The 13,443-nt window shown below is 34.5% G+C and overlaps 1 protein-coding gene across 1 annotated transcript; it reads right to left on the bottom strand.

Annotated features, from left to right (window-relative positions):
* Window positions 1-1,192: 1,192 nt before the first annotated feature.
* On the bottom strand, window positions 1,193-11,602 carry LOC139704117 (amine sulfotransferase-like). Its single transcript, XM_071607234.1, has 4 exons — window positions 11,512-11,602; window positions 10,598-10,692; window positions 3,502-3,688; window positions 1,193-1,507 (listed from the first exon to the last, which is right to left on the bottom strand). The coding sequence occupies exons 1-4, from the start codon at window positions 11,528-11,530 to the stop codon at window positions 1,386-1,388; spliced, it is 423 nt and encodes a 140-aa protein (XP_071463335.1). The 5' UTR covers window positions 11,531-11,602; the 3' UTR covers window positions 1,193-1,385.
* Window positions 11,603-13,443: the final 1,841 nt, after the last annotated feature.

Raw genomic sequence — 13,443 nt, 5'->3', positions numbered from 1 at the left:
GGCATGTTTCCACTGAATATTATATTTCTAAACTTGTGTATGTTTTTCAGAGAATTGTAATTCATGCTTCTTTATAGATAATTTGTTTCATAATGTGAAATATCACAATTTACTTATTTATTTGGATGTACATGGATATTGGTTTGTGCTATGGTTTGGGTAAGTGTCCTCCAAAAGACCCCTGTGTTGAAAGCTCCATCCCTACTCCTTAGTGCTCTTGGGAAGCAGACCACCTGTCGGGTCTAGATGGAGAAAGTTAAGTCATCAGGGCCATTCCATTGGGGAATATTAGGACCCTGGACTTTTCTTCTTTCTCTCTTTTTCCTTCCCAGATGCCTTGAAGGGAGGAGCTTTACTCCACTACACACTGCCCATCATGAAATAATGTTTCACTACAGCCCATAATCCACTGAGTCAAGTGACTGTGTCTGAAAACTCTGAAACAATGATCCAAAATGGACTTTTCCTTTCTTATGAATTTATTATCTCAGGTATTTTGTTATAATAATGGAAAGCCAAGTAACACAGGTTGTTTCCATTTGATGACTTTGTATGGTGCTACCCTTAAAGGCTTATAAATCTACTAAACTTTTATTAAATATTCAACTGTTCAATTTCTGTGATGTAATTTTATTGAGTGATACATTATGGATAGAACTTTGTTGTAGTGGTGGTAGTGTTACTGTACTGGGGAATAACCACAGGGGAGTTCTACTACTGAACTATATCCCCAAGCCTCCTTTCCTTTTCTAAAACTTTTGACACAGGGTCTGTGTATGTAGCTGAGGCTGGCTAGAACTTGCTATCCTCTTACCTCAGCTTCCTAGGTCGTGAGATTACAAGTGCATGCCATCCTGACCAGCCTGAAAAAACTATTTTTTCATCTAGTGCAAACTGTGATCTGTTAAATTATTAAAAAGAAGTACCTATTTATATAGGACTTCTCCATTTATTCTATATCACATTTGAATATCCACATTGATTTCGAAACCAAAGAATTAAAATTTAAGTACAAGAATAAAATGATTTTTAATGTTTAATTGATCCTGAATTTAATTGTGGTTATTGGAAAATACACAATACAGAATAATTTCTGAAGATATTTGCAAGTCATGTTTTATGCTTCCTGTTTTGCCATTTTCATGCAGGGTACCAAAGCTGCAAAAGCATTTTAATTTCTGATTTGTAATTTTAATTATTAAAGTAAAACTAATTTTTTTAAATTTTAAAGAATTCATGGCAACTGATCTAAGCATAGTTTATTTATTTTGTTAATGAAGTTTTATAATTAGTAGTAGGCATTATGTATGTTATTATTATTATGTATGTTAAGGTATAGCATTTGATTAGAGTTTACATGATTCTTTTATAGTTTGATTAGAATTCTACTCCTCATTTATATCCCAGACGAACTTGAGGGGAAAGTCTTTCATTTCCCTTTGGAATATCTGGTCAAATCTTTCATTCTGCTCCACAGTAAAATGATGTTTCCAATCTCCAATGGTACCTAATGGGATATGAACATGAATGTCACTTTGGTGAATAAAGAACACTTCATGCTAAAGACTGCCTCAACCATTTGAACCCATGTGTCCCATTGTCCCAGATGTGGAACCCCTGTCAAATTTAAATGGAGCAACCAATATACCTATTTTTTAACTTTCTAATAATATGTGAATATTATTGTGTTCACAGAATTTAAAAATTGGAAATTAATGGGTTAATCTCTTTTCAACCAAGCTAAATATTTGTTCAGATCCACAGGATTGGAGACCTCATCTTTTCTTACACAGGAATGATTGAATAAAGAATCTAGGAACAAAATAATGCAGTAAAGAGATTTAAAATTTACTTCTCCATATGTTAGCCTTTCCCACTCTGTGATCCTTAGGAATAAAAAAACTATAAAGATATGAATACATTAGAATTTAAAAAGTATTTTAATATATATACTCCTGTATATATACTAAGTGAACCTCATACTAAGTGCACCACATTTATCAACTGTAATATAATTCTTACTAAAACCCTCCAAGATAAGTATTTCTTTCTTTTTCAATTTGAAAAAAAAAAACAAAAACAAAACTCAAGTATTTTCAACCTATAAAATCAAAGTCATATAGAGCACCAGAGCTTCTCTTTCTGCATCTTTTTTTTTTTTTTTATACAAGATTAAACCATCATTATGCCATTCTTTTTCGTGGGGGTGAGTACCGGAGATTGAACTCAGGGGTACTCGACCACTAAACCACTCCCCACCTCTATTTTGTTTTTTATTTAGAGCCAGGATCTCACTGAGTTGCTTAGCACCTTGTTTTTGCTGAGGCTGGCTTTGAACTTGCATTCCTCTGCCTCAGCCTCCTGAACCGCAGGGATTACATTATGCCATTCTTCTTAAGTGAAAAATAACTTGGCATTTCCAGCTATCAGGTTCACATGTATAGACATTATTATTGGCCTTTGGAAAAGATAACAAGCTCTTAGGGATATGAGAATTGCTTTTTATCTACTGTAGCTGAGGAATTAAAAGGGAGAATTTATAATAAATGTCATCAAAAAAAGGAATTTAAAAATATATCAATATCTAGGGCAATTTCCATAGGATGTTTATACAATTGTTCATAAATTAATATCCATCATCCTATTGGTAAATTATGAGCCAATTATGACATAAAATGTGAATAAAGTAGAAGTGAAATGTTTAGAATGTTTATACACTAAATGATTAAATTAAAAATTAACAATTTGAAGCCAGGTGTGGTGTTGTATGCTTGTAATCCCAGCAGCTCAGGAGGCTGAGCAGGAGGATGTTGAGTTCAAAGCCAGCCTCAGCAAGGGTGAGGCTCTAAGCATCTCAGTGTGAGACCCTGTCTCTAAATAAAATACCAAATAGCAGCTGGGGATGTGGTTTAGTGCTTGAGTGCCCCCGAGTTCAATCCTTGGTACTACTATACTACTACTAATAATAATAATAATACTTTGAATTTAAAGGGTATCAGTTACAAGGGAAATAATATTCATTCTTGACAACTACTTCAAGCATGTAATAAGATCACAGTAAAAACGATTTCAAGGATTTTTTGAAGTAACTGAATTCATAGCAGATAGCACTAATAAGATATCACTCTTTGTGATGACACATGGTAACACAGTAATCCAAACCTCCTCCCAGCACAGCAAAACACACATTAAGTTTACTCCTTAGATTATTCTAGAAGAACAAAGGGAAAATAAGGATTATTGTTCTTCTCATTTAATATACCTGACGAGGCTCATGTGACTTAGAAATAAGGCAATATTAATTAAGCAGTTTGTATACTAAAACACTTAGGTTTCTTGAAAACCTCTTCAGACCTACTCTCAATTAGATGCTTAATTTCTCTAGGTTCCAAATGTCACTGTTACTTGGAGAGACATAATGGAAGCACTTATTATTTCTCCTAGGTATCAAGGACTTGAATGACAGCTTACATCTTGCTACTAAGAACTACTGAATAGTACCTTTCCGCAGAAAATTTCCTTCGTTGTTTCTCACTCCCATTTCCTGTTTTACAATATCATCATAATTTGCTTGTGGATTAGTCTTCATGTTCTGAAATGAAGCCTGTTTCACAACAGTATCCACGACTTCTTCACTAAGTTCTTTCTCAAGAAATCTACAGATTTTCAACACTGCACTTCTGAGGTCCTGAAAGAGTCATGAGTATGCATGAGTTACAGCCAAACACACAACATTTTCATATTCTAGTGAAATTGATTGCTGGAATGCAAAGAAGTGTCATCATATGAACCATGCAGTTTGTTATGAAAAGAGAATGGGGAAACAAACTGACATGATTATCTCAATTGATGCACAAAAAACATTTAACAAAACCCAACATCTTTTTATGATGAAACTCTCAATAAATCTGCAATGGAAGGAATCTACGTCAACATGAAAAAGTCTTATATGGAACAGCTAACAGCAAACTCAACTAAGAGAGAAAGATTTTCATCTGAGATGTGGAGTAAGTTCAACTCCATTTTTCCACTTTAATTTATCATGATACTAGAAATACTAGCTGCAGCACCTAAGCAATAAAAACAAAAAAGGTACTGAAATAGAAAATAAAGCAAATGAAGTGGTCCCTGTTAGCGCATAAGATTATCTTTTACATTAAAAACCCCAAGTACACTCACACACACACACACACACACACCAAAACAAACAAAAAATAAAACAAAAAAGACATTAGAACAAAGAAATTTAAGTTGTAGAATAAGAAACCAAATATCTTAAAAGTTCTACTACCCAGAATACATAAAGAATTCTTACAAATCAACGAGAATAAAAAAACCAGTCCAATTAAAAATTGGCAAAGGATTTCTTCAAAGTAGATATACACATGTCCAATAAGTACATGAAAAGATGCTCAGTATCACTAATCATTAGGGAAATGCAAATCAACCACAGTAAGGTACCACTTCACACCCATTAGGAAGGCTATTATTATTTTAAAATTTTAAATATTTTATTTATTTTTATTTCAATATTTTTATTATTAAAAATAAACCACATCAGACAACAATAAGACCAATGAATCAGAAAAATTAAGATTTATGCATGTTGGTAGAAATGTAAAAATGCTGCAAATGCAATGGAAATAGTATGAACCTAAAAACAGCATTACAATATGACCCAACAAATCCACTTCTGTGTATGTACCCCAAATATTGAAAGTTAAAGTCTCAGAGAGAGATTTGTACACCATGTTCATACATCATTATTCACAATGCAGAATATAAAAGTGATCTATATGTATGTATATGTATGAGATACACAAATACAATGTAGTACATATGTACATTGGAATATTATTCAGCCTTAGAAGGAAGGCATTATGCTACAAATGCATGAACCCTGAAGACATTATGGTAAGTTAAGTTAAATGAGCCAGTCAAAAAGGACAAATACTGTATGATTCCACTGATATGATATACTAAGACTAATCAACTTCATAAACACAGAAAGTAGAATGTTTTTTTACAAGACCTACAGGGAGCTGAGACTGGAGAATGAGGGATTATAGCCTTGTGAATATAGAGTTTCAGTTTTGCAATATGAATTCATTTTAGAGTAGGAGAGTGGTGATGTTGGCACAAGAATATGAACATACTTCATGACACACAACTGTTCCCTTAAAAAATGGTTAAAGCAGGCTGGGAACGGTGGCTCATGCCTGTAATCCCAGGGACTCAGGAGGCAGAGGCAGAAGGATGGTGAGTTCAAAGCCAGCCTCAGCAATTTAGCAAGGGCTAAGCAACTCTGTGAGACCCTGTCTCTAAAAAAATACAAAATAGGGCTGGGGATGTGACTCAGTGGTTGCGTGTCCCTGAGTTCAATCCCTGGTATCCGCTTCAAAGTCGTTAAAGTGGCATATTTTATGTCATGGATATTTTATCACAAGTAAAAAATATACTTTATGTCATGGATATTTTATCACAAGTAAAAACTTCAGTGGGAGGATAAAACCTAAACAGAATTACTATAGGCAATAGTACTTTAACTGGAAAAACTGTATCTCAAAGAGGTTATAACAATTTTCATGAGAAAGGAACTTTTCTTTCAATTCAAGAAGCAAAGATTTCTTTTCTGGATAAAATTTTAAAAAATGAGCCCCCAACTAAAGAAACCTGAAACCCCTAACCCTATGAAATGTGAACTTCAAAGTGCTTGATACACTATGTGCTCACAAGAAATGGAGATGGGTTGGCAGGTTGGGGACAGAGGATACAGGGCCTTGCTAACTTCCTGAGTATGTTAGCTGTATTCTTGTAGGGGAAAAAATGTAGTGTGAGAGGATGAATAAAAATAACAGGTCCACAGAAAATGCTCAGGGGTTACTCCAGTTGAACTGGGCTAATTGGGCTGTGCAAAATAACCACACAAGGGACACAAATACCTTTTTCTTTGGGGTCGCTGTGATGGCTCCTCTGACCTTAAGGGTCCGCAGGAAGAGAGAGAGTGAGTGCACATGCCCTGACCCCTTTTATTGAGGAGAAGCTATTCAAATGAGGCAACGGGTCAGGTTTCAGGGGGCTGAGTCTATGTTCATGATGTCCACTGTCAGCAGGTTTACTGACACCTGGGTAGGCCACACCCAAGGGCAGAGTAAGAGAAGGGGACACACACAAGGCACTTCCATGGAAGATTCTATCCTAAACAGGGCAAGGGGTTATATTACAAAAGAACAGGTGAGCATAGCTTCACCCATGGGGCTGTAGCAAGACACACCCATGCACGAAACACCAACCCTTGAACCCAAGAAGGGTGGGGAAAGCTCTGCCACATTTCTGTGATTGAGTGCCTCAGCACCCAGCAGAGGAGTGTGACTCAGTCATGTGCAAGGTTGGTCTCCCACACCACAGTTATTAACTTATTTCTACACCAAACTTGGGTGCAGAAAAAAATAATAAAATTAGGATATAAATGAATACAAAGGGATAAGAAAATGTGAACAAGTTCTAGCATAAAAAAGACAATAAAATAGAACTATCGATGTTACAAATGTAGAAATTATCCGAAAGAATTTCAAAACAGCTATACTTGTCACATACAAGGAAATAAGAGATAAAATTAAAGTCTTTCCCTCAAAGCCAACTATTATTAACCAAAGTATCAGATAAACCCCCAGCTTGTTAATCGAAATGTAGACTTTAGTGAATAATTTTAATGGAAGATGAAACACAGATTGTTTTAGTCAGGTTTTTCGTTGCTGTGACCAAAAAAACCTGACAAGAATAAACGTAGAGGAGGCAAAGTTTTTTTGGTGGCTCGCGGTTTCAGAGGTCTCAGTCCATAGACAGCCGGCTCCATTCCACAGGGCCTGAAGTGAGTCAGAATATCACGGTGGAAGAATGTGGTGGAGAAAAGCAACTCAAGACATCACACCAGGAAGCAGAGAGAGCTCCAATCAGCTCATGACATTATACCACAAAGGGATATCCCTGATGACCTACCTCCTCCAGCTCTACCCTACCTACCTGCCTAAAATTACCACTTAGGATATTAATGCCCTGATTAGATCAGGCCTTTTATCATCCTATCATATATCATCCCTAAACTTTTCTTTCATAGTCTCACATATGATCTTTTGGGGGACAAGTCATAATTAAACCATAACATAGATTCAGAGATTATTTTCTAGGTCTTGCTACAGTCTTGTACTTTGGCCAGTTCTTCAGAACACCAGCCATTCCCTAATTCTACTACCAATTACTATCCAAAATTCTGAGCCATATTCCACAAAATGGTTTTTCATGTAACACAACGGGCAGCTCTCTTCTTTACCACTGTATTTGTGGGGTCTCCAAAGACAACTGCCCCACACCCTTCAGGTATATATGCATCTCTTTCCTAGAGGCATCAGCCAGTTCCAATATGTTGAAGGAAAAGATAACAGGATGGGAATGATTAAATCTCTCATATTAGACTCCCCCCAAAGGGGAGTATCATTTCTCTTAAGATAAAGTATTTCCAGAATTTTTACATTTTAAAATAAAATACATATATGAAAATGACACGCATTCCAGAATCCCCCAATAAACACCCTTTCCTCATTTTAAACCTTGTCCTTCCCCTAATGGTAACCTCCATCCTCATTATATGATAATGAATTATTGGTCTTCTAACTTGACTTTTTCCACCTAAATATGAATCTTTAAACATTATAGTTATAATTGCTTCTAGTTCAATTATATACCACTCGACTCTACTTGTGACAGGAAAGTAGAAAATAATCCTGCATAGTCATTAAGGTTCTAGGGCTACTACTACTAATTAAGTGAGAAATGTGAAAAATCCTCTGAGAGAAACTGCCCTGAGTTTATACATTTTGCTGGGTTTATCACTGGAGAAGCAGGCATGGGCAGTGTTTCGTAAAACTACCAAGACATTTCCAAGGGAAGCAACAGACAAAGGAAGACTCCAAAACGTATTCCAACTTTGATGAATACCTAATGTTTTTTTAAAAAAAATATTGTTTGAATGTTGATGGACCTTTATTTTATTCATTTATTTAAATACGTTGCTGAAAATAGAACCCAGTTCCTGACACATGCTAGGCAAGCACTCTACCAACTGAGCCACCACCCCAGCCCTGAATATCTAATTTTTGACAACATTGTGAGGTTTCTCTAGAAAGAGCTCTAAAGCGGAAAACTTGAGTTGACCAATGTCTATATTCCTTCTCTCCTTTACTTCCTTACTCCATCCTACCCCAATCAATTTTATCCACATTCATTCTTCTCATACATTCTTTTGTTCTTTTTGGTATTGGGAATTGAATCCAGGGCCCCTTAACCACTGAACCACATCCCTATCCCTTTTTATATTCTATTTTGAGATAGGGTCTCATTGAGTTGCTTAGAGCCTCACTAAATTGCTGAAGCTACTTTTGAACTCTCAACCCTCCTGCTTCAGCCTCCCAGGCTACTGCCATTATATTCTTTATAGTGATGATGTTCAAATTAATGGCATTAATATCTAAAGGCAGAAATCTTTTTGAGTTTGATTTGTATTTTTCATTTGTTTCTCACTCTATTCATTTGATTTCTTCTAAATCACTTTAATCTTCACAGGTCAAAAACAATGTCATATTCAAGCTCCTCTGATCCCCCTCTAACCCAACCCTGCCTCAGAGTGCCCTAAACACCTTCACGAATGAGACCACTATCTGCACACCTGCACCAACTGGAAATAAAGGAAGCATCCTTGATACCTCTCTCTTTATCATTTGTACTTTGTACAATCCCTTTTCTTTTTACATCTTAACTGTGCCTCAAAACTCTGTATTCTCTTCATTCATAATGACATTACTCCAATCCAAGGAAGCACTGATGTTCAGTGGATTAACACACTGGTCTGTGTCTGGACTGGATTAGTTATACTCACTATTTTTTCTTTTTAATTCATGAATGGGAATAACATTCAAAAATATAAATCATATTCTATGGCTACCCCTCTTAATAATTCTTTTAGAGGCTCTTGACTACTTTTAACTTTAAAGAAATCACTCTCATTAACATAGTCCACAGATCTTATAAAATCTGGCTCCTACAAAACCCCTCTATATTAATATTTCATCTCTTCCACATTGTTCAAGTTCTTCCCTTAGGTCTTCAAAGGTCTCATGCATTTTCCTTTTTTCTTATAAGTCTCTCCCATTTCTTTTCTTTCTGTTCGCTCTTATTTATTTATTTCAGGAAAAAAAAAGACCTTCACTTTCAACTATACTAGATACTCTCAGTACATATGCACATTGACATTATAGTTAGACTTTTCCTTAATAATTTCACTTATTACTTTTGAACTACATATACTAGCTTGGTGAGTACCTGTTTTCCCTGATAGATTATGAGTTCTGTTTATAAAAAATTCAGTCATCTATTACTCATGATTCAGTGCCAGTCACAGAGCAATCATTCAGTGATTGTTGAAGTAACTGAATATATGATGTATTAATGAATCCACATACCAACCAGAGTCCACAGAACAATAAATTTCAACTATCTTGTGTTTGAATTACACAAAGTTTTCAGGCAGTTTTGAAACTTTCACCAGCATATAAGCATCCTATGACTTCACATGAAGATTCTCTTTAAAAAACAGGAAGAACATGCCTCACAGGCCTCACCCTCATCTATAGCAACAATTATCCTGTCTTTGAAGTGGCTTCTTCCCCCATTGTCATGGTGTTCCTTGATGAACTTTCTTAAGTACAAGTACCATGGAAAAAAGTTTGTTGTATGGTGTATCCTCAAAAAAAAAAAAAAAAAAAAAAAAAACCCACTAAACTAAAAACAGAACTACTGTATAATCCAACTGTTACATTCCTGGGTATATATCAAAAAGAAATAGAGTCACCATAGAAGAGACAACTCACATGTTCATGTTTATTGTATCACTATTCACAATAGATAAGGATTCAGCCTAGGTGTCTATCAAAGATGAACACATAAAGAAAACATGGTGCACACACACACACACACACACTGGACTATTATTCAGATATAAAAAAATGAAATCTTCCAGCAAAATTCATGAACTGAAGGAGATCATGTTAAATAAAATAAGCCAGACATACAAAGACAAGTAGTGCAAGAGGCACACGTGAGAACAACAACAAATATGGACTGAAACTAGAATCATGAATACTAGTGCCTGTGAAGGGTCCAGGGGGAAGGGTAAGTAAGAGTGGAAGAAGGGAGATTGTATATGATCAGTGCATGTTGCATGGTCATATAGAAATCAGATAACAAAACCCATTAATACGTAATTAATATTAATAAAAATGATTTACAAGATTGGTATCCTAGATATTTGAGGTTGCCTTTATTTCTACAGTTTTTAAATGATAACCATGGTGACTGTGTGTAGTGAGAAGACACCCTTGAGGAAAACCAGTAATAATTAATGGATAAGCAGGAAATTAGACCCCCCACTTACCCCCCAAAAGCCTACGAAATATGTATGAAAATGACTAGGAGAATGAGTTTTACTGAAACCAGGAGAAAAAAGGTTTAAAAATAGAATTTTAAAAAATACTTCTTATTTTACCTTTTTCATATCTTCATAGCTCATGAACAGAATATTGAAGTCATGTCTGTGTTCATACCAGCCTTTTATGTGATCAAACCAACGACTTCCCACCACTGTGCAAAAAATAATTAGTAAGAAGGTAAAGATGTTGCACTTATTGAATAGCAAAGTATTCTGTCTTTTCCTCCTTATGGTCACAAAAACAAAAATAAAGGCCCCAACCACTGAACATCTATATTACTGTTTTGAAATGATTACTGCTTAGGGGAACAATCATGGTTTTCATAGAGAAGTGATCATGAAAAGTGACTTTATGGATGTAGGAAGGCAGCAATGAAGAAATGAGAAAGCCCCTGGGTCTAAGTTTAAATCAGATTTCTTTAAAGCAATTTCCTCCACTTTCCTATATCCACCAGAAAACACACATGTCCATTTTTCTTCTCATTCTCTAAGATTTCTGGATAGCAAAGCTACCTGTTTACAATGAGACAAAACCTGAATGTAATCTTTAAATGAGTGAGATCCTGATACTTCTCACTACAAGTCCCTTGCAAGCTTCAATCCTCATCAGTAGTGGAGTGATAAACTCCACCATGGCCCTAGAAGGCTTACCACAGGTCCAGGAGAGAGTACACAAACACCCTGATCATTAGTGATTCTGGAATGTATTGTTTTAATTATATTTGTAGCTAGTTTAAATTGATAGAATACGTGTAAGCCTCTTATGGACTGGTCAAAATATTTTCCAAACAACATGCCTTTGAAAACTTGACAAAACCCACATGGTCCTGGCAAGGAATGGAAACGCCACTGGGTGGCAGACTAAGTTGATATGTCATAGTAACTACTCAAGAGCATGCATTGTACAATTGCCCTTTTCCATCTCTCTACATATCTTTCCTAAGTTTCTTGATAAATAAACTCATAGTTACCTTGTCCATCTAGAAACATTTTTATATAATTCTCAAAAGTTTCAGAATTCTTTAATATAGCCACCCAATTTGAATAATGAAAAAAGGAAACCAAAACATCTTTAGGATTTCTGTAGATATAAAGAATCTGCAGGAAGAATTAGAAATAATATTAACAATTCCAGCATATTATTTCAAGTTTTTAACAGTTGCATCATATTCATTAGCTGAATGAATCATAATCATCTTAATCCATTCTTCTAGTCATGGAAAATTAGGTGTTCCCCCAATTTTTCTCTATTACAAAAAGTGTTGAAATAAATTCTTTTACTTATAGGACAGAAACTGTATAAAAAAATTAATATGAAAATACCACTAATGAAAAGTTGAACCAAAAAAAGGCCTTTCACAGAATACACAATAATTATTGTCAATAACCTATCAAAACAGGCTTAATCTCATTAGTGAGTATGGACATGTAGGTTAAGATCACTTTAACATACCTCTTCATAAATAACACATTGAAAAAATTTAAAAGTCTGATATGTATCATTACTAGGAGGAAGTCAAAACATGTCCATTAGCAATTTAGCAGGAACTGATACACCTGCTTTCTTAAGAAAATATAGTCCCCATCCCATAGAACTGAAAATCCTTGTACTTTTGGCTTTGCAGTTCCCTTCTTGGATGTATATTATAGGAAAATTCCTGCATATGTGCCCAAAGGCCATTCTCAAGAACATTCATAGCAGCAAGTAGTGATATGCAAATGCTGGAATATTCTAATTTTTCTATGAAGAGAAAGTACAGATCTGATAGAACTACTTTCAGAAGTTATATTATGCAGCAGTGAAAATGGCATTTCAAATCAAGAACAAACAAGAGCATGTGGCAAAATCCCAGAGATTTAGAGAATAAGGAACAAAATGAAATTAAGTAAAATTGTAGGCCAAATGATTTAACATGATGGCCCATAATTTGTTTTCAAAGACCAACAGAAAAGGAACCTTTGTCCACTGATGATCATAATAGAAAAACTTCAATGGAAAAGTTCCAGTAAATCTGTAAGTATTTTGATTTAGCCACAATCATAGTAGAACACTTACAGAGAACTGTCTTTAACATAACAATAAAAGCAAAAATAAATTTATAAAATTGATTATTAAAATTTTATTTTATTTAGTTTTTAAAATTTGTATAAGTACCCAACACAGAAAGTTTATCTCCTTTTCTCATGTATGAAACATATTACATGTTTGAAAACTGATCATGCAATTGACAATTAACTTTTAAATAAAATCCAAAAATTAGAATATGTAAACATCATTGCCCATGATAGAAAACTATACAAACACTTTTAAACTAAAAAAGTCTCAAGAGAGCTGAAACCAATTATAAAAGTAAAACTGAAATAACAGAGTTTTAAACATTAACAAAATCATATCCATAGTTATACTAAAAGTGATATTCATTTTAAAATGTTAATATTGACAAATATAAACACTGGAAATAGGTAAACTGAACATTTAATTAAAGAAGATAGAAAGACATATACTAAAATGAGATAATAATTAAAATGAAAGTATACATCCAGAAAAAAAGCTAGTTCCTCAGAGGGTGAAAACCTAGTAAAATAGAAAACTCGTTATATCCTGAAAACTCTAAAAATAAGAGAATATAAAATTTTTATCTTTGCAGCATGAATGCAAATATATAACCACAAAATTGGAGTAAATTGACGAGATTATTAAAAAGTTATACTTTTTTCAATGTTAAATATCTACAAGTGGGTAAAAAGAATAATAAAAGGTACATATTGATGGTATTAAAGTAGACCTGATAAAATAGAGACATAGAATGAAGCTCCAAGAATGTTGGTATATTGCAATGTTTGTTTTCCCAGAAAAAAATCTCTCTTAAATTAAAATCCACATTTGATAAGCGTTGTGGAAC

Source organism: Marmota flaviventris, unplaced genomic scaffold (assembly GCF_047511675.1).
Source record: "Marmota flaviventris isolate mMarFla1 unplaced genomic scaffold, mMarFla1.hap1 Scaffold_297, whole genome shotgun sequence".
Lineage (NCBI taxonomy): Eukaryota > Metazoa > Chordata > Mammalia > Rodentia > Sciuridae > Marmota > Marmota flaviventris.
This window is presented reverse-complemented; position numbering and strand designations above follow the sequence as displayed.

Excerpts from the sequence above, each read along its gene's own strand:
- LOC139704117 (XM_071607234.1), bottom strand. Across the intron at positions 3,689-10,597 it reads GCTATGAAGATATGAAAAAG|GACCTCAGAAGTGCAGTGTT; the intron begins GTAAAATAAGAA and ends TGACTCTTTCAG. Across the intron at positions 1,508-3,501 it reads AGGAAATTTTCTGCGGAAAG|GTACCATTGGAGATTGGAAA; the intron begins GTACTATTCAGT and ends ATATCCCATTAG.